At 42.9% G+C, this 21,591-nt stretch overlaps 1 protein-coding gene and 1 pseudogene across 2 annotated transcripts in view; both read right to left on the bottom strand.

The window, feature by feature from the left end:
• Nucleotides 1-7,640, bottom strand: part of POLD3 (DNA polymerase delta 3, accessory subunit) — a 56,768-nt gene extending 49,128 nt beyond the window's left edge. The window contains exons 1-2 of the mRNA XM_050756221.1: nucleotides 7,458-7,640; nucleotides 6,056-6,111 (exon numbers count right to left, since the gene is read on the bottom strand). Of these exons, the coding sequence (XP_050612178.1) occupies nucleotides 6,056-6,111; nucleotides 7,458-7,517 (116 nt within the window). The 5' untranslated portion in view covers nucleotides 7,518-7,640. The remainder of the gene's footprint in view (nucleotides 1-6,055; nucleotides 6,112-7,457) is intronic.
• A 4,513-nt stretch (nucleotides 7,641-12,153) lies between these two features.
• LOC126935083 (60S ribosomal protein L4-like) lies at nucleotides 12,154-13,565 on the bottom strand (annotated as a pseudogene). Its single transcript, XR_007719192.1, has one exon. The product of XR_007719192.1 is annotated as a 60S ribosomal protein L4-like (transcript).
• Nucleotides 13,566-21,591: the final 8,026 nt, after the last annotated feature.

The following is a 21,591-nucleotide window of genomic DNA, read 5'->3' as shown; positions in this document are numbered from 1 at the left end:
AAACCTTTTTATAAAGATGGGGGTCTCACTATGTTGCCCAGGCTCGCCTTGAACTCCTGGGCTCAAGCAATTCTCCCACCTCAGCCTCCTCAAGTGTTGGGACTAATACAACTGAGCCACCACACCCACCTAACTGAAGCATTTCTAATGTTAACAAGTACATGGCCAGGTGCAGTGGCTCATATCTGCAATCCCAGCACTTTGGAGGACAAGGCAGGAGGATGGCTTCAGCCCGGGAGTTCAAGACCAGCCTGCGCAACACAGTGAAACCCCATCTCTACAAAAAATACAAAAAGTAGCCAGGTGTGGTGGCATGCACCTGTAGGTCCAGCTAGTCGGGAGGCTGAGGAGGGAGAATCACTTGAGCCTGGGAGGCCAAAGTTGCAGTGAGCCAAAATTGCGCCACTGCATTTCCACCTGGGCAACAGAGTGAAACGCTGTCTCAAAACAATAATAATAATGATGTTGACAAGCACATGATCTGTAGAAAACTTAAATATAGTGATAAAAATGATTTTTTTTAAACTCTTAAGTGGATTACAGAATTAAATGTAAGTGCAAAAACTAAGAAATCTTAGAAAAAAAGCACAGGAGTAAATCTTCACAACCCTGGGTTAGGCAAAGCCTTCTTAGATACTATGTCAGAAGCATATGCAACACATCAGAAAGAAAACACAGCAAGGGTATGGAGAAAAGAGAATGCTTATACACTGTTGGTGGGAATGTAAATTAATACAGCCATTGTGTAAAACGGTATGGAGGTTCCTCAAAATATCAAAAATAGAGCTACTGTATGATCCAGCAGTCCCACTATGGATATACATCCAAAGGAAATGAAATCAGTATGTCAGAGATATTTGCACTCACATGCTTACTGCAGCACTATTTACAATAGCCAAGATATGGAATCAACCTATGTCCATTAACGGATAAATGCATAAAGGAAATGGAGTGTATATACACAATGGAATACTATTCAGCCATAAAAATGAATAAAATCCTATCATTTGCAACAAAATGGATGAACCTGGAAGAGACTATGTTAACTGAAATAAGCCAGACACAGACAAATACCACATGATCTCACTCATTTGTGCAATCTGTAAAAGTTGATCTCACAGAAGTAGAAAGCAGAATTTTCTTTCCATAGGCTGAGGTGGTTAGCGGAGGGGGAATGGGGAGATGTTGTTCAAAGGATACATAATTACCATTAGACAGGAATAAGTTCAAGAGCTCTACTGTATAGCATGGTGACTACAGTTAACGATGATATATTATATTCTTGAAAAATGCAAAGATGGTAGACATTAAATGTTTTTACCACCAAAATAACTGTGTGATGTAATACATTTATTAGCTAGATTTAACTATTCCACAACGTACATATACTTCAAAATATAATGTTGTACACAATAAATACATACAACTTAACTTGTCAATTTAAAAAATCTTGGCTGGGCATGATGGCTCACATCTGTAATCCCAGCACTTTAGGAGGCCAAGGCAAGCAGATCACTTGAGGTCAGGAGTTCGAGACCAGCCTGGCCAGCATGGTGAAACCCCATTTCTACTAAAAATACAATAAAATTGGCCGGGCGTAGTGGCACATGCCTGTAGTCCCAGCTACCTGGGAGGCTGAGGCAGGAGAATGGCTTGAACCAGAGAGGCGGAGGTTGCAGTGAGCTGAGATCACGCCATTGGACTCCAGCCTAGGCGACAGAGCAAGGCTTCTGTCTTAAAAAAAAAAAAAAAAAAAAAAAAAAATCTTCTTAGGCCAGGCACAGTGGCTCGTATCTGTAATTCCAGCATTTTGGGAGGCCAAGGTGGGAGGATCACTTGAGATCAGGAGTTTGAGACCAGCCTGGGCAACACAGCGAGATCTCGTTTCTACTAAAAAAAAAATAATAAGATAAAAAAAATTAATCCTTTTAAAATTTAAACTTAAAAAAGCATAAGCAACAAAAGGAAAAATAAATAAATTGGACTTCATCAGCAATAAAAACTTCCATTGGCCAGGCATGTGGCTCATGTCTGTAATCCTAGCACTTTGGGAGGCCAAGGCAGGGGCTTGAGCCTAGGAGTTCAAGACCAGCCTGGGACCAGTCTGTGAAACATGGCGTCTGGAGACTCCATCTCTAAAAAAAATTAAAAAATTAGCTGAGTGTGGTGGCATGCACCTGTAGTCCTGGCTACTTGGGAGGCTGAGGTGGGAAAATCACCTGAGCCCAGGGAAGTCAAGGCAGAAGTGGGCTGACATCACACCACTGCACTCCAGCTTGGGCAATAGAGTGGCATTCTGTCTCAAACAACAACAACAACAAATGTCTGCACTTCAAAGCACACCATCAAGAAAGTACAAAGACAATCCACAGAATGGTAGAAATGATTTTTGCAAATCATTTTTCAATCGGGGTCTTATATTCAGAACCTATAAAGAACTCTTAAAACTCAAAAACAACCAAAAATACCCAATGACAGAAATGGGCAAAATTTTGAATATCATTTCTCCAAAGATATACAAATGGCCAAGACGTGTATGAAAAGATATTCAGCATCATTAGTCATTAGGAAAATGCAAATCAACATCATTTATGAGATACCACTTCACATCTGCTAGGATGGTTAAAATAAGACATAACAAAAAGTTTTAGCCAGGTGTGGTGATGTACACCCGTAGAGCTACTTGGGAGGCTGAGGCGGGAGGATCCTTGAGTTCAAATCCAGCCTAGGCAACATAGTGAAACCCCATCTCAAAAAAAAAAAAGAGAATTCATCCACGAGAAGTCTAAGGGAAAAAAAAAGTGTGTTGACCAGAATGTGGAGAAACTGAAATACTCATATACTGTTAGGACGGTAAGACAGTGTAGCCATTTTGAAAAATAGTTTGTCAGTTCCTCCAAATGTTAAATACAGAATTATAACCCAGCAATTCCAATCCTAGGTACAGATACTGATATGGTTTGGCTGTGTCCCCACCCAAATCTCAACTTGAATTGTAATAATCCCCACGTATCAAAGACAGGACCAGGTGGAGATAACTGAATTATGGGGGCAGTTCCCCCAAGCTCTTCTCATGATAGTGAGTTCTCACAAGATCTGATGGTTTCACAAGGGGCTTCCCACTTCGCTCGACACTCATTCTCTCTCCTGCCAACCTGTGAAGAGATGCCTTCCGCCAAGTCTCCTGAGGCCTCCCCAGCCATGCGGAACTGTGAGTCAATTAAACCTCGTCTTTATAAATTCAATCTCAGGTATGTCTTCATAGCAGCATGAGAAGGGACTAATACATATACTCAAGATAACTGAAAATATATGTTCATATAAACACTTATACATGAATGTTTTATACATGAATGTTCATAACAGCATCATTCATAGCAGTCAAAATATGGAAATAACCCAAATGTCTATTAATGATGAATAAACAAAATTTGTTGTATCCATATATATTTGGAGACTGAATCATGTCTCCAAAAAGATATGGTGAAGCCCTAACCCCCAATACCTTAAAATGTGACCTTATTTAGAAATAGAGTTATTGCACATGTAATTAGTTAAGACGAGGTCATATTGGAGTAGGGTGGATTCGTAATTCAATATGACTGGTGTTCATATAAGATACACATGCAAAGATACAGATACACAGGGAGAATGCCATGACAATGAAGGCAGAGATTGGAATTACGCAGCTACAAGCCAATGCAAATGATTGCCAGCAAACCACCAAAGGTGGGAAAAAGTAAAGAATAAGATTCTTTCCTATAGATTTCAGAGACAGCACACAGCCCCGCCAACACCTTGATTTTTACTTCTAGCCTCCAGTACTATAAGATATTAAATATCTGTTGTCTTAAGCCACCCAATTTGTAGTATATTGTTACGGCAGCCCTTGGAAACTAATAAATTATATAATGGAATATTATTTAGCCTTAAGAACAAATTAAGTAGTGATGCATGCTAAGTGAAAAAAAAACAGACATTATAAGACTATATATGATTCCATTTATACAACATATTCAGAACAGGCAAATCTATAGGCAGAAAGATTAGTGGTTGTCTAGGGCTGAGGGCATAGAAGTAAGGGAGAAATGGTAAGTGAGTGATAGTGGGTAGTTTCTTTTTAGAGTGATGAATATGTTATAAAACTGTGGTGATGGTTACACAACTCTGTGAATATACTAAAAACTACTGAATTATACACCTTAAATTGGTGAATTATACCTCAATAAACTTTTTAAAGGGAGAATTACTAAAGAAATTAACAGAATGATATGACAGAGTTGGGGAGGGGTGGGGATACTTGAAATAGAGGATTAGTAAGATTCCTTACAAGTGGTAACATGTAAAATCTGAGCTGAAATCTGAAGGATGAGGACAGCTGAAAGAGCATTCCAGACAGAGGGATCCTAAAGTGAGAATAAGCTTGCATATTTGGAGAACAGAAAGGCAAATATGGCTAGACTATAGTAAGTGAGGTAGAAAGTGGTATGAAATGAAGTTGGGTAGATAGGCAGGAGCTAGACAGTGCATTAATGCTACAAAAATTAGAGGTAATCAGGTAGCTACAGTAAAATTGCAGGCATCTTCATTTCACCTTTAGGGAACTCTAGTTCGCAGTATACACCTTTGTATCCCAATAGGCTTAGTAATAGTTGCCTAATTTCACTTTAAACATCCATAACCACAATGAACAATAACCCATAGGTATCCATTCCCAAAGTTAACTGAACCTCTTGGGTTTGGGCCAGCTGCTCTTGTGCAATCTCAGTCAAAACTAGTCCCAATCTATCCCTAGGCTAAGACTTTCAGGTTTGAAAGTCTAACCATCACCGCCAAAATCAGACTCCTAAACCTGTCTAACACTAACCCAGATAGAGTCAAAGCAACCCATTCTAGAGACTAGGAACTTTCTAAGACTTGTGGAATGTTCTTAAGGCTCAAAGATTCCTATGGCTCCTTCAGGCATGGTGGCTCACACCTGTAATCTCAGCAATTTGGGAGGCTTTGGCAGGCAGATCATTTGAAGTTAGTAGTTTGAGATCAGCCTGGCCAACATAGTGAAATCCCATTTCTACTAAAAATATAAAAATTATCTGGGTGTGGTGGTGGGCGCCTGTAATCCCAGCTACTTGGGAGACTGAGGCAGGAGAATTGCTTGAACCTGGGAGGCGGAGGTTACAGCGAGCTGAGAGCACGCCTCTGCACTCCAGCCTGGGTGACAGAGCAAGGCTCTCTCTCAAAAAAAAGAAAAAGGAAAAAAAAAGTTTGTACGACTCAAAGAATAGAGAAAACTCAGACCATCCTTAGGAATAAAACAAACTAAATGAGCAATTAACCCAATATTTGTATCCTCAACCTGTTTACTAATTCCCCCTTTTGGGACATAGATGATACTGGCACCTATGCAGGTCAAAACATTCTAAAGTTATTTCAAAAGCTTGCCTTTTCCCCTCTGGTTTCAAACTGGATCACAGGTTTCAGTAAGAAAAGGTGATATGGCAAAATTCAAGAAGAATAATGTTCTGCACCAGCCTAAACATATTCTTTTCAGTTTCACTTAAATAGTTCTCCCATCTCTTATACTGTCATACAGCTTGTGTCAAACACCTGTTGACCTCATTATGGAAGCATTTCAATAACATCCAGAAATGGGCCTAAGAAAAACATGTGAAAACATAGTGAAGATGTAAGAAACAAACATACAAATCTGAGATGTAAACAGAACTGGGCAGGCCATTTAATAAATTTGAATTAACAAAGTGATGTTAACCAGAGCCCAAGGCCACAAATAAATCCAATAAATTTACCATCATACCTTTATATATTTAGGTTGCTGCAAAAGTAATGGCAAAAACCACGATTATTTTTGCACCAACCTAATACAAGTCCACCAATATTTTAAACAAGACAAAAGGTAGTAAAAAGAGTATTATTTTCATTTACCCAGAAAATTAGCTCTAATCTATAGGCTATCTGTAGAGTTAAAAGCAAAGCACAACAAAAAACAAAACAAAAAACTCCAATGTGATTAAAATTGGTAGTAACTTGGACTTACTGTTTGGCCTGGTTAACATGAACCCCTAGTGTATAGCTCAGCCATTTGTATGTCACCTGTAAGAAGAAAAACATTTTCAAATGTTTTATTAGATGACTCCAGAGTGCAGATCAGCCCCGAGTGTCTGTTCCTAAAGATTCCTATTCTTAGATGGTTACGCCTTATAAATTACAACAAATGCCACTGCAGCTTTGCCAAGAACTATCTATCTGGGTAGGCAGGACCAAGTTACTTATCTTAAAAATGCTAGTAAGTTTGTTTCATGAAGTAATGAAAAATAATCTAACAAGACAGATTGAACATACCTAGCAGAAAAAGCTCTCATTTTCCTCACATTCCTTGTTTTACTTAGGCCCTTTCCTCATGATGTCTTTTTTTTGGGACCACCAGCCAAAGCCATCCTAAAACTCACGCAGAAGATAGATGACTTTGAAATGTTATGTCTCAGAAACTTCTAAAGAAAGTTGCACCCATGCAAACATTAAAGGGCGCAGGTGGTGCAGGGGTCAGGAAACGAACAAAGAGGGTAAATATTTTTATAAGAGATCAGATTGGGAACTACCAGCATCAAGCCTTCATCCCTCCTAGACCCAGGATGCCTGCACTCTCTTCTCTCAAAGTCTCTCCAATTCCAAATGTCAAGCTTCCAATAGTTAGAAGACTTGCACAGGTTAGGCAAAGGTAGTGTGATGTAGAAGAAAGTATTAGTAAGAGGACAGACGTAGGTTGAAAAATTGCCTATCCCTTACCAACCGGAAATAAACAAGTTATTTGGCCCCTCAGATTCAATTTCCTCATCTAAGGATACCACCACCGACCTGGGGTAGGGTGCGGGGAGGTCACTGTAAAGATTAAAGTGCCTTGGCACACAGCATGCACTCGATCATCAAGGTTTGAAAAGTGCACTCACATGCATCATCTCGCTTGATCTTTACCGCACCCCTGTGAAGGCGGGTCAAACCTCTATCAATGCTTAAATTTCCAGGAAGAGGAAACAGTATCTGGAGGTTACACAACTTGTAACTTAACACAGTTAAGACACGATTTCCTCAACTATAAACGTAAAACTTTAAACGCCAACCACCTTAAAAGATAGGTGTAGGGACGCCTTAGAAATACTCAGCCAACGGCCCTCCCTCCGCGCCCGGTCTCCGCGGCTCCAGCCCCAGGCTCTGTTCAGAGCACGCCCACCCAAGGGACACGGACTTCCGTGTGTGCCGGAGGACCTTCCCGACGAGTCCTCGCTCGCCCTGGGGCACAGAGCTCGCCCAGGTCCCCTCGTAGGGACCTGTCTCCCCCTGCTCCCCACGAAGCCACCGCAGAGAGAGTCAAGGCTCCCGCCACTCCAGCCGGGCCCAGGACCCCGGTCGCACGCCCGTGTTCCCCAGTAGTAGCTGCTCACGATCTTGTTTTGGTCCGTGACGAACTCGTCTATATTTTCCAGATAAAGCTGGTCCGCCATGGTGCGGCAGCGCTGGGACCCGCCTTTAGCCCCTCTCTCAACCACAGACACAGCTCCCGCCGGCGGGAAACGTCTTTGCTCCCTCCCAGGTCCCGGGTCGTTTCCCCGGCAACGGAAGCGACGCACTACGGCGGCCCTCAGCGAGTCAAACTAGTTATGGAGACGGCGCAGACTGAAGTAGGCAGAGCTAGTGGGAAATAGCGAAGTACGGGGCCTCCTGGCTAGTTTTTTCCTATACCTACGTGCTTATGTTAAAGTTTAATTTATAAATTAGGCACAGTAAGAGATTAACAAAAATAACTAACGATAAAATAGAACAATTGTTATTATTATACTGTAATAAACATTAGTGAATATGGTCTCTCAACAGATGTCGTTGGATATAATATTTCCCTACCGAGATTGGCTGCGGGTGATGAAACCCGGGAAAGCCCGGATAAAAGAGAGACTATTGAAAACAAGTAATTTTAGTAGTGCTGCCAACTGGGGAAAAGTACTGCCTGTTATAATCCCTCAGAGTTGAGAAATTAGGGAAGGTTTTTCCAGAGGGGATGAGGAGAGGCTGAGTGTTTCGGATAGAGGCAGGAGAATTTGCTGGAAAAGAGTTCATTATCTCTGGATTATTAGGAGAAGAGGCGGGTGAGAGATACTTGGGAGAAACCAAATAGTTGTGCCTAGGAGAATGTGAAGAGGTGCATGAGCTGTGTTCTCAGGAAAACTTGGAGAAAAGTTATCAGGTTGGGGAATTTCAACTCAAATTTCTCCTAATATCACCCCCCAAAAATCTTTAATAATTGACTTCAGCATAAGCTGGTGCAGTTCAGTACCGCAGCTGTAGTGCATAAGTGAATCAGACTTACTGGGTTTGAATCCTCGTTTTGCAGTTCGTTGTGTAAAGTTAGGTAATTCTTTAGCCACTAGCAGCCTACTTCCTTATCTATAAAATGGGAATAATAATAGTACCTACTTCAAAGGCTTGTTGCAACATGCATTCATTCAAAGCACAGCAAAATCCTGAGAAAGGCCAGATACTGTTCTGAGTGCTGAGGTGCTGGGGCTGCAGCTGTGAACAATAATAAACCGAGCCTGTTCACATGTAGCTTACATTCTGAGATATTTAAGTGAAGGATAGTGGTGGTTTAAAATAGGGCAGCAGACTGGGCACGGTGACTAACGCCTGTAATCCCAGCACTTTGGGAGGCCCAGGGGAATGAATCACCTGAAGTCAGGAGTTCGAGACCTGCCTGGCCAACATAGTGAACTCCTGTCTCTACTAAAAATATAAAAATTATCTGGGCATGGTGGCACGTGCCTATATTCCCAGCTACTCGCGGGGCTGAGGCAGGAGAATGTCTTGAATCCAGGAGGTGGAGGTTGCAGTGAGCCAAGATCATGCCACTGCACTTCAGCTTGGGAAACAGAGGGAGACTCAGTCTAAAAGTAAAATAAAATGGCTCGGCGCAGTGGCTCACACCCGTAATCCCAGCACTTTGGGAGGCCGAGGCAGGCAGATCACCTGAGGTCAGGACTTTGAGACCAGCCTGGCCAACATGGCAAAACCCTGTCTCTACTAAAAATACAAAAATTAGCCAGGTGTGGTGGCACACACCTATAATCCCAGCTACTTGGGAGGCTGAGGCAGGAGAATCACTTGAACCTGGGAGACAGAGGTTGTGGTGAGCTGAGATCGTGCCACTGCACTCCAGCCTGGGAAATAGAGTGAGACCCCCTCTCAAAATAAATAAATAAAATAAAGTAGGGTAGCAGTGCCAGATACCGTAGGTCACACCTACAATCCCAGCGCTTTGGGAGGCCAAGGCAAGGGGATCACTTGAGCCCCAGGATTTCAAGACCAGCCTCAGCAACATAGTGAAACTCCATCTCTACTAAAAAAAAAAAAAAAAAAAAAAAAAAAAAAAAAAAAGCCATGGTGGTGGCGCAAGCCTGTGGTCTGTGGTCCCAGCTCTGAAGTGGGAGGATGGATTGAGCCCAGGAGGTACAAGCGCTTGATAACGCCACTGCATATAGCCTGGGTGACAGGGTGAGACCCTGTCTCAAAAAATAGTAATTTTTTTTTTTTTTTGAGATGGAGTTTTGCTCCTGTTACCCAGGTTGGAGTGCAATGGCGCAATCTCGGCTCACTGCAACCTCTGCCTCCCGGGTTCAAGTGATTCTCCTGCCTCTGCCTCCCAAGTTGCTGGGATTACTGGCGCCCACCACCACGCCCAGCTAATTTTTTGGATTTTTAGTAGAGACAGGGTTTCGCCATGTTGGCCAGGCTGGTATTGAACTCCTAACCTCAGGTGATCCACCCGCGTCAGCCTCCCAAAGTGCTGGGATTACAGGCATAAGCCACTGTGCCCAGCCAATACATTTTTTAAAATAGAGTAGTGGTAGTGGAAATTGAGAGAACTGAGTGACTTGAGTTTTCTGTTAGTCGGCAAAACCTGCTGATGAATTAGATGAGTGGAGTGTGGAAAAAACAGGAATCAAGGAAAATACCTAGATATAGAACATAAATCTTTAGGTAAATGGTGATGCCCTTGACTGAGACATGAAAAACTGGAAGCAGATGAGAAAATCAAATAATTATATTTGGCCAGTTATAAATGAGGTAATATACATAAAACCCTCATGCAGTACCTGCACACAATAAAATCTATAATCATTGACTATTACATTATTATATACCAGACACACTGTACCAGGTACTTGGAGAGCAATATTTCATTTAGTCCTCATAGCAATGCTGCAAATGCATTATATTGTCCATATTTTATTTATTTATTTATTTATTTATTTTGAGATGGAATTTTGCTCCCGTTGCCCAGGCTGGAGTGCAATGGCGCAATCTCGGCTCACCGCAACCTCCGCCTCCCGGGTTCAAGCGATTCTTCTGCCTCAGCTTCCCGAGTAGCTGGGATTACAGGCCTGCACCACCATGCCCAGCTAATTTTGTATTTTTATTTTTATTTTATTTTATTTTGTGTATGTTTCAACATCTAAAATACAAATATTCTTGTACCTAAAAATTGTAACTTTTTTTTTATACTTTAAGTTCTAGGGTACGTGTGCGCAACCTGCAGGTTTGTAACGTATGTATACATGTGCCTCATTTTGTATTTTTAGTAGAGACAGGTTTCTCCATGTTGGTCAGGCTGGTCTTGAACTCCCAACCTCAGGCAATCCACCTGCCTCCACCTCCCAAAGTGCTGGGATTACAGGCATGAGCCACCACGCCCAGCCCATTAATTTATTTTGTTTTATTTTTTGAGACGGAGTCTCGATCTGTTGCCCAGGCTGGAGTGCAGTGGCACGATCTTCACTCACTGCAATCTCTCTGCCTCACAGGTTCATGCGATTCTCATGCCTCCACCTCCTGAGTAGCTGGAATTGCAGGCATGCACCACCACACCAAACTGTATTTTTAGTAGAGAGGGGGTTTTGCCTTGTTGGCCAGGCTGGTCTTGAGTTTCTGACCTCAAGTGATCCGCCCGCCTCTGCCTCCCAAAGTGCTGGGATTACAAGTGTGAGCCACTGCGCCTGGCCATTGTCCATGTTTTAGAGACTAGATTGTTGAGGCTTAGAGAGAAGTAGATTTTTCCAGGATTATTAGATGGTTGCTGTGGGATCAGAACTCAGGCCTCTTGTCAGTGCTCCACAGGAGTGGGAAGTAAGTCAAGATAATTGGCCAGGGAAGAGTCTTGATACTATCCCTATGCCAAATGGAGCAGATGACAGTGAAGTGGCTATGTTGTCTGGGCTATATACCCTGGGGTTGGTAGTCTGGCGCCAGGAAAATTTAGGACACTAACACAAAGAGTTTAGGAGCGGAGGTTTAATAGGCAGAAGAGAAAGAGAAACAGTTCTCTTTATAGAGAGAGAGAGGGGTCTCCTAGTGATCATGGTGGCAGATGCACTGGACTTTATAGTCCAGCTTGAGGAGGCGGTGTCTGATTTATGTAGGGCTCACAGATTGTTTCGATCAGGTGTGACATTTACATAGCCCAGGGAGAAGGCTGGTATCCCCACCCTAATCTTATGATGCAAATGAACTCTCCTTGGCTGGCATCATCTTGTCTGCTCCTTACTGTACACGTGGCTAGCAGAGAAGGGATGATGGAGCCGCCATCTTGAACATGTCTAGTGCCTAGTTCCTGCCCACATTCACCCGTGCAAGCTCCCAACTTGCTTGTCTACATCTGCAGCTCGACTTTACAGGCTGGTCTTTGTTATAAAATGATTTGGGGCTGCTTTTCATTAAAAAGAAAAGCCTTACCGTGGACTCCTACCCTTTTACTATCTGCCTAAGTGATTTCTTCTTAACTCCTATATCAACCACACTGTTTAGAGTACCCAGCCCAACCCAAAGGACATGCCAATATTAGGGCTGAATGACTTAGCTGGATTAGTGGTTACCCTTGGTAGGGTAGAAACTGGAAGGGACTATGAGGAGGCTTCTGAGATGAAGGTAATGTTCTTGATCTTGGTGCTGGTTGCATGGTGTGTTGAGTTTGGAAAATGATTTGAGGTACATACTTTTGATATGTATATATAGTTTTCTACGTGGATGTTTGCATTAATCAAAAGTTTAAGGAAATTGATTATTTGAGGAATCTTTTTTTTTTTTCCTCACTGCCTGTATGATCAGGTATTTTTTCAAAAGAAGTTGTCCAAAATGATGTGACCCTTATGGAATAATCAAATTTAAGAGTTTATGCAGCAGGCTTCTTTTCCTCTGTAGCAGGTTTCTTTTCTGCAGGCTTCTTTTCAGGGGCTGGTTTCTTGGTAGCGGCTGCCTTTTTTCCCACTAGAGGCTTCTTCTGCTTCTTAACACCAACAGCAGCCTTCTTTCCTTTCTTCCCTACCACAGGCTTCTTGCCTGCAACCGCCACCTTCTCATCTGATTTGGCTTCTAGTGCTGCTGCTGCAGCAGCTGCCTTATCTACCTGGAGCTTGTGATTCCTGGCCTGGCGAAGAATGGTATTCCGGTGCACGGTCTTTGCATATGGGTTTAGCTTCAACATGATTCTCAGGTTTTTCAGTGGGTTCTTCTTTAGGACTCTGCGATGAATCTTCTTGCGTGGTGCTCGAAGGGCTCTTTGGATCCCTGGGCTTTTCAAGATTCTGCTAAGATCTGTATTAATCATCTTGTGCATGGGAAGATTGTAGTTACTCTTGAGGGAAGCGACTTTACACCAAGTGCCATACAATTCATCTAACTTCCAGAAAGCACTCTCAGTCCAGATGCAGAAACGTCCCACATGCCCACCAGGAGCAAGCTTCAAAATGTTCAGTTTGCTTACATTAAGCAGAGTAATTTCAGGGATGTTTCTGAAGGCCTTGATGATGCCATTATCCTCATTATAGATGATGCATGGCCCCCTGCGCTGGATACGGCAATGGTTTCTCATTTTGCCTTTGCCAGCCCTCATTCACTGAGAGGCATAGACCTTTTTGATATCATTCCAGGCTTTAAGTTTCTTAGGGAGCAAAACAGCTTATTTGGTCTTCTTGTAGCCTTCAACTTTATCTTCGACTACCAAAGGAAGTTCAGGAACTTCCTCAACACGATGACCTTTAGACATGACCGGTGCTGGTAGGGCTGAGGCAGCCAGGACAGAACAGATGGCATATCATTTTTGGGTTGTGTTCACTCTACAATGCCAACGGTGCCAGGTTTTAGTTGGTGCAAACATTCGGCCTCCACAACACATGTTTCCAAAAGCTCCCTGGCCAGAGCGGTGAGTCCCACCACCTGGAACTCTGGGAATTCGAGCCACAGTTCTGCCAGTACCCCAAGACTCAGCACTGGTCTGATGACCTGCGAATTCACTGACAGCGTAGGGCTGTCTGTTGTTTTTGCGCAAGTTGGTATGAACAAAGTTCACAATATCTGGTCGAATAGGAGCCTTGAATACAGCAGGCAAAGTGACATTTTTGCCAGATGACTCCCCCTTTTTGGAGTACACCGATATCAGTGGGAGAGCACATGCCATGGCAGAGAGAGGAGACAGCCACGCTCCTCTCACCCCGGCTGCCGGCACAGGAAAAAGTATTTGAGGAATCTTAACTACAGTGTCAAGCCTTCTCAAACTAGGAAAATAGAAAATAGGTAGAGGTATTAGAAAGACTGGGTTTAATCTTAACCTTGGACAATAGAAAGGAAATTCTGGGAAGAAGGGATAATGGGCAAAAGTGATGCAAAGCAAGGCAGTAATTATCAAATCAAGATAAATAATGAAAGGTATCTCTAAGTCTGGGTTGGGATAATGGGACTAGAAAGGAATGACTACAGCTCTGCACAGGATTGGGTAGACTAGGGGTTGAGTGTGTACATTAAGGGCAGGAGAGCTGGAGGGGGAAGAAAAGAGATAGCTTTTCTGTTTCTGTGTCTAAGGTCTACCCAGTTTGACTATTCCTTTTCCAATTTGGAGGGTAACTGAATGAAAAGCATATAGGCTTTGGAAACAATTTTTCTTGTAAAAAGCAAGAAAGCAAACAAACAAAAATCTGGGCCTGAATCCCAGCTTTACCACTTACTAGCTGTGTGGCTTTAGGCAAATCATTTAACCTCTTTTATCATCTTAAAAGAAGAGATAATAATATCCAGCGATGTACAGATAAATGTGTAATAACCAACTTGCTAAATAAAAAAAGCCCTGATCTGAAGTGGTTGCACTTCTGTGGTATAAATGCTCCACATCGCAAAATTCAAGCTACAGATATTGATGCCATAGAATGCAGAGTTAGGAACAGTTGCACAGTATCACACCATTATTTCCACCATACAGACACAATAAACATAAATAACCTCAAGAGCATAGATAGGCCAGGCACAGTGACTCACATCTGTAATCTCAGTACTTTGGGAGACAAAGACAGGAGCATCCCTTGATCCCAGGAGTTCGAGTCCAGCTTGGGAAACATAGTGAGACCTGTCTGTCTAAAAAAAAAAAACAAACAAACGAAAAGAGCATAGACAGTAGTAAAATACTTAGGAAGTGATGAAATTTGAATATTTATTGCCTTGTGTTTAATATAATTTGATTGCACATTTATATAATTTAATTTTTAGTAATGGCTCTGTTTAACTGACTTGCAAACTTTCTGAAAATTTAACATTCAGCTCTCATAAGCAAGTACCGGCCAGCCCTCGTGCATCACTGTAAATAATTTATCTACCTTGCATGATTGAGAGGGTTGAAAGTAACATGCTCTGTGCCTGGGAGATAACTAAGCCTCCATAAATGGCAACTGTTATTGTATAACAAACAGTTACATACCACTGACTATTTGATAGGCTCCATTCCAAGTGCTTTACACACATTAACCCATCTAATCTCCATAACAACCCTGGAAAGTAAAGCATGTTGTTATTCCCTTTATTCAGAAAAGTAAACTCTGTCACAGAGAGGTTAAATAACTTGCCCAAGGTCACAAAGCAACAGAGCTAGAATTATAACCCAGGCAATCTGGCCACAGCATCCATGATCTTAAACACTGTGTTTTGCTATCTCATTATTAGTTTACAACTGTACATGTAAAACCAATAATAAGTACAGTAAACTCTAACACGTTTTATTGCAGAATTTTGGGATTCCTGTGCACATCAGTCAAGTGAGAATTGCTTTCAGTAGAAACCAAGTAACAAATTGGATATGTTGAGTATCACATGATATGACAACATAGAGTCCAGGCAAAAGTTAACATTGAAAGTTCTGGGTCAGGTGTTGGAGGTAAGGGAAGGTTGCGGGGAGTATAGACCTTTGATTAGATTTGGAAGGGAACTACAGCTAGCAAATGCCAGTGAAGAAGCCTAGGACTGTGTCCAGGAGATTAGTATTTTATCTAGATAATGCCTGAAGGCTTCATTTTAGGGTCAAAAGTAAACCAGAAAAGACTCCAGAAAAGAGAACTCCTCTGTACTTTTACTCCCATAAATCCTGAATGAAGAGTGTTGTAGGTTGTATACATTGCTTGGATGATAATAACTATCATTTATTGAGCACATACCATGTTTTGAGTACTTTGCCTAGAGTGGCTCATTTAATCCTCAGCCAATCCTGTTAGATTCAATTATCCCTTCACCAAAAAAGGGCCCAAATTTGAGACTGATTTTGTGTTGTCAATGGGAAGAGTGAGTAGAAAACAATTCCATGTAAGTTCTAAGACAAGGTTTGCTTAAACAAATAACTAAGTAGTAGGTAGTAAGTAGGACTTTACAACTAGCCTCATCCTAATGTAACAATAATAATGACACCACCACCACCAGCATCTAATAGCTTCTTAATAAATGTTTACTGATTTAGTTTTTTTGTTTGTTTGGTTGTTTGGTGTTTTGAGACAGAGTCTCGCTCTCTCGCCCAGGCTGGAGTGTAGTGGCACGATCTTGGCTTGCTGCAACATCTGCCTCCTAGGCTCAAGCAATCCTCCTGCCTCAGCTTCCTGAGTAGCTGGGATTACAGGCACCTGCCACCACACCTGGCTAATTTTTATATTTTTAGTAGAGATGGGGTTTCACCATATTGGCCAGGCTGGTCTTGAACGCCCAACCTCAGGTGATCCATCCACCTTGGTCTCCAAAGTGCTGGGATTACAGGCATGAGCCACCGCGCCTGTCCTAACTTAGGTGTAATTACACCAAAAGCAGTGAGATTTAAGGGGAAAAATATAGGATTGAGAAACAAGGAGACCTCAAAGAGTGTCCACTATGAATTACCATTCACTGCATGTGTAGGCACTATGCTAGGCCTTTTACTTGAATATTTTCATTTAATATTTGAAACAACCGATAAAGTATTATTACCTACCCACTATTATCTCTATTTTCTAGATGTCATTTAGCTTAAATTATTATCCCTATTGTACAGATGAAGAAACTGGAGCTCAGAGAAATTAAGTAAGTGGTAAAGATGTGTTTCCAGCCCAGGTGTGCCCAAACACCATGTTCTCGACACTGTGGTTGTCTTTACACAATAGCATTTGGCTGATTTTTGTTTTCTTCTTTATATCTATTTTTTCTTATATGTGTTTGGAAGTGTTAACAAGAGTCCGTATCATTTTTATTTATTTATTTTTTTGAGATGGAGTTTCACTCTTGTTGCGTAGGCTGGAGTGCAATGGTGCGATCTCGGCTCACTGCCACCTCCGCCTCCCGGGTTCAGGTGATTCTCCTGCCTCAGCCTCCCGAGTAGCTGGGATTACAGGCATGCGCCACCACACCCAGCTAATTTTGTATTTTTAGTAGAGATGGGGTTTCTCCATGTTGGTCAGGCTGGTCTCGAACTCCCCACCTCAGGTGATCTGCCCGCCTCAGCCTCCCAAAGTGCTGGGATTATAGGTATGAGCCACTGCACCCGGCCAAGAGTATGTATCATTTTTATAATCAGAAAAGAATGAACATATTTTCATTTTGAAAAAAATGGAGCATTTAGTAATGTTAAATTAACTCTTTTTATTCCAATCATCTGTAATGTTTCGCTATTTAAAATGTAAAAGGTGGCCGGGCGAGGTGGCTCATGCCTATAATCCCAGCACTTCGGGAGGTCGAGGCGGGCAGATCGCCTGAGGTTGGGAGTTTGAGACCAGCCTGGCCAGCATGCGGAAGCCCCATCTTTACTAAAAATACAAAAATTAGCTGGGCGTGGTGGCAGGCACCTGTAATCCTAGCTGCTTGGGAAGCTGAGGCAGGAGAATCGCTTGAACCCAGGAGATGGAGGTTGCAGTGAGCCTAGATCATGCCATTGCACTCCACCCTGGGCAACAGAGTGAGACTCCATTAAAAAAATAAAATAAAATGTAAAAGGTAATCTCCAAAAAGGACTAGAACCACCATTCCTACCTACAACATCTTAAATGTCACTTTAAAAAACAACAACAACAACAACAACAAAAACAAAAAAAACACTCACTCCTTATTCCTTAAGGATGGTGCCTCATGTTGAGAACAAAAGCAGTTCTCCAGAAGCCAGAATAATCAATCAGCCAAAGCATTTTCTAACCAAAGGAGAGGCCAGACAAAACTGTCGGGGATGTTGGCGTCAGGTGCCACCAGCAGTGGGAACCATAGGACCTCAGCCTCCATGCCTCAAAAAAGAACCTAAGTGTCAGAAGTAGAAGGTTGACCCTCCTCTGTCTTCTTCGTCCCTGCCTCATCCCAGAAATAATCGCATCAGAGAATCTAATGATTCTGATGGGGCATGGAGTGGGAAATCTAGACAGGGCTCAATATTGGGGCAGGGTGATGAGCAATCAACCTTTGTGCAGGCAGGGTTCCCAGACTCAGAGGAGGGAAGGAAGCCAGGCCTCTGCACAGGAAAGGAAGCCCTTGGGGGCAACTTAGGAACCCTACCAGTTGGCTGGCCTTCCGGGATACTACAGGTTTATTGGGGGTAACATTCCAAGCGGGTAACAGGTCAACTAAGATGTATAAGATTAAAGTAATCTTAAGACCAGGCTCTGTGGTTTACGCCTATAATCCCAGCACTTTGGGAAGCCAAGGCAGGAGGATCGCTTGAGGCCAGGAGTTTGAGACCAGCCTCACCAACATGGGGAAACAATGTCTCTACTGAAAAATACAAACATTAGCCAGGTGTGGTGGCTCACACTTGTAATCCCAGCTACTTGGGAGGCTGAGGCGGGAGGATCACTTGAACCTGGCAGGTGGAGGTTGCTGTGAGCTGAGATCCTGCCATTGCACTCTAGCCTGGGCAACAGAGTGAGACCCTGTATCAAACACAAACAAAACAAAACAAAACAAAACAAAACAAAAAAAGAAGTAATCTTAACACCAATATATTTCTTGTTGACACAGATGTATTTAGTAATTAGATCACTCATTCATTCATTCATTCATTCGATGAACATTGCTAAAGGCCTCTTGTATACCAGGCTCTATGTGATTAATGGGGACACAGCATGGTCTTCATCTCTGGGAGTTTACAGTCTGTATAGGGCAAACAGCAATACAGTGTGAGGGAATCACAGCGTGCCAGAAGAACTCAGAGGAGGCAGCTCACCAGATCAGAGGAAATCAGGGAAAAACTTTGGGCCTGGATACCAGGAATATATACCATGTAATCCTTCCTTTCATTTGGCGAAATATATAAAAATGAAATCAGAGTGCTGTCTTTTTTTTTTTTTTTTTTTTTTTTTTTTGAGACAGAGTCTTGCTCTATTGCCCAGGCTGGAGTACAGTGGTGCAATCTCGGGTCACTGCAACCTCTACCTCCTGGGTTCAAGCGATTCTCATAACTCAACCTCCTGAGTAGCTGGAACTACAAGTGAGCACCACCACGCCTGGATAAGTTTTGTATTTTTGGTAGAGACAGGGTTTCACCATGTTGGCCAGGTTTGTCTCAAACTCCTGGCCTTAAGTGATCCGCCCACCTTGTCCTCCTAGAGTTCTGGGATTACAGGCGTAAACCACCATACCCGGCCAGAGTGCTGTCTTTGTTACAACTTTTAATAATACATCACAAGCCTGTATTTCTTCTTTTTCAAAAAGTTGTTTAGGCCAGGCACGGTGGCTCATGCCTATAATCCCAACATTTTGGGAGGCTGAGGTGGGAGGATCGCTTGAGTCTAGGAGTTTGAGATCAGCCTAGGCAACACAGGGCAATCCCATCTCTACAAAAAAAGAAAAAGAAAAAAATAGCCAGGTGTGGTGGCTTGTGCCTGTAGTCCTAGCTACTCAGGAGGCTGAGGCAGGAGGATCACTTGAGCCCAGGAGGTCAAGGCTGCAGTGAGCTATGTTCATGCCACTGCACTCCAGCTTGGGTGACAAAGCAAGACCCTATCTCAAAAATAAACGCATTTTTTAAAGTTCTCATAAAGTTTTATGAGAACATGTGTATCTTGCATAGACTGTCTTGGGGAATGTATAGCTACCCAGGCCAGGACACATTACCCTCTTGACAGCTGGTGACGTAGGAGCTCAAGGACAGTGAGATAAGTCTCCAGGTGCTTGTTCTAAAACACCTTATCAGTACTATAAAAATCAATGCAAAATCCCTCAGTTACCAAAACTAAGTGGGTGAGCCAAGAGGACAGTGTGATACTGGTTTTCCTGCTCCATACGTATACCACCCCATCATGCTCCCAGCCACACTCACACCCTAGCCTGTTTATTCCTCAGCTCGCTCACCAGATGTTCATGTCTCTACCTTTGCTGCCTCAGACATTCAGAAAAAGAGCATGAGGACCTCCCATCCCCACCTTGCATATGCTTTGTATAATTTTTTTCCTTTCTCCCTTCCCTTGGGGGTGGGGAGAGTGCTTGGAATAGTGATGCTAAAAGTGAAGATAACTGAAAACTGGCTATGGGCAGTTTTGTCTTAAGCACATCATTTCTGAAATTTTTTTTTTTGAGACAGAGTCTCCCTCTGCCACCCAGGTTGGAGTGCAGTGGTATGATCTTGGCTCACTGCAACCTCCGCCTCCCAGGTTCAAGCAATTCTCCTGCCTCAGCCTCCCGAGTAGCTGGGATTATAGGCCTCCGAGGTTCAAGCAATTCTCCTGCCTCAGCCTCCCGAGTAGCTGGGCTAATTTTTGTATTTTTAGGAGAGATGGGGTTTCACCATATTGGCCAGGCTGGTCTCGAACTCCTGACCTGGTGATTGCCAACCTCGGCCTCCCAAAGTGCTGGGATTATAAGCGTGAGCCACTGCACCTGGCCTCTGAATTCTTACAATGTGTGTCAGGTGGGGTTGGCATTCAGGGCTAGAAAGAAGCATATGATCCTTTTTTCAGAGAACATTGCTTTCTGCCCCCAAACACTGCTGGTCAGGGAGACTTCCTGAGGAGCTGTCACGTGGGCTTAGCTTTCATGTCAGGTGAAGAAGGGCAAGGGCTGTTGCAGACACAGTCTTGAGGGAGTGAGCTGCTCTCTTTGCCTCATTGTCTTTTGACCTCATTGCTTCTTTCTGTATGACTGCTCTGTTTTCTTCTCTGCTTAACCACAGTTTTTGTTTCCTCATAATTTTAGTATAAACAGAGCCATCGTTGCTATGGTTCATGTCAACCACCACTTCCAGCTTTTGGCCCATGACTAACTACAGATTTTCTCAACAGTTCCCCATTTTGTAATTCCTAACTGGCCCAGTCCAATTTGCTCAACTTATTTCAGTTTTTGTTTTTGTTTTTTTTTAAATCTCAGATTATCAAAATTTTTTTCAGGATACTAAGCAGCCCATGGACAGGTTCCTCTTAGACAAGTGCTCATTCATTCATTCCTCACTTGTTCACTGAGTTTCTTCTTAGAATTCACTATATATATGAGATACAATAGTATACAAGAGACATATGACCCAGGTTGGAGACAGATAAGTTAACAGACAGTTAAAAGACCATGTTGGCCCGATGCAGTGGCTCACGCCTATAATCCCAGCACTTTGGGAAGTTGAGGCAGTTGGATCACCTGAGGTCAGGAGTTCAAGATCAGCCTGGGCAACATGTTTAAACCCCATCTCTACTAAAAATACAAAACTTAGGCTAGGAGCGGTGGCTCACGCCTGTAATCTCAGCAGTTTGGGAGGCCGAGGCAGGTGGATCACGAAGTCAGGAGTTCAAGATCAGCCTGGCCAACATGGTGAAACCCCGTCTCTGCTAAAAATACAAAAATTAGCTGGGCATGGTGGTAGGCATCTGTAATCCCAGCTACTCGGGAGGCTGAGGCAAGAGAATTGCTTGAACCGGGAGGTGGAGGTTGCAGTGAGCCGAGATTGTGCCATTGCACTCTAGCCTGGGTGACAGGGCGAGACTCCATCTCAACAAAACAAAACAAAATGAAAAAACAAATATTAGCTGAGTGTGGTGGTGGGCGCCTATAATCCCAACTACTTGGGAGGCTGAGGCAGGAGAATTGCTTGAACCCAGGAGGCGGAGGTTGCAGTGAGCTGAGATCATGCCACTTCACTCCAGCCTGGGCTACAGAGTGAGACTCCATCACAGAAAAAAAAAAAAAAAAAAAAAAAAAGGAATGCATTGAATTTGGCCTCCATCGGCTAGAGGAGTGACAGTCGCAAGAGCCAGAGTTCAGTAATTTAAGGAATGAAGAGTGAGAAGAACTGGA

This window comes from Macaca thibetana, chromosome 14, assembly GCF_024542745.1.
Source record: "Macaca thibetana thibetana isolate TM-01 chromosome 14, ASM2454274v1, whole genome shotgun sequence".
NCBI classification, from domain to species: Eukaryota; Metazoa; Chordata; class Mammalia; order Primates; family Cercopithecidae; genus Macaca; species Macaca thibetana.
The sequence above is the reverse complement of the archived record's forward strand: the minus strand, read 5'-3'. Positions and strand labels throughout refer to the sequence as shown.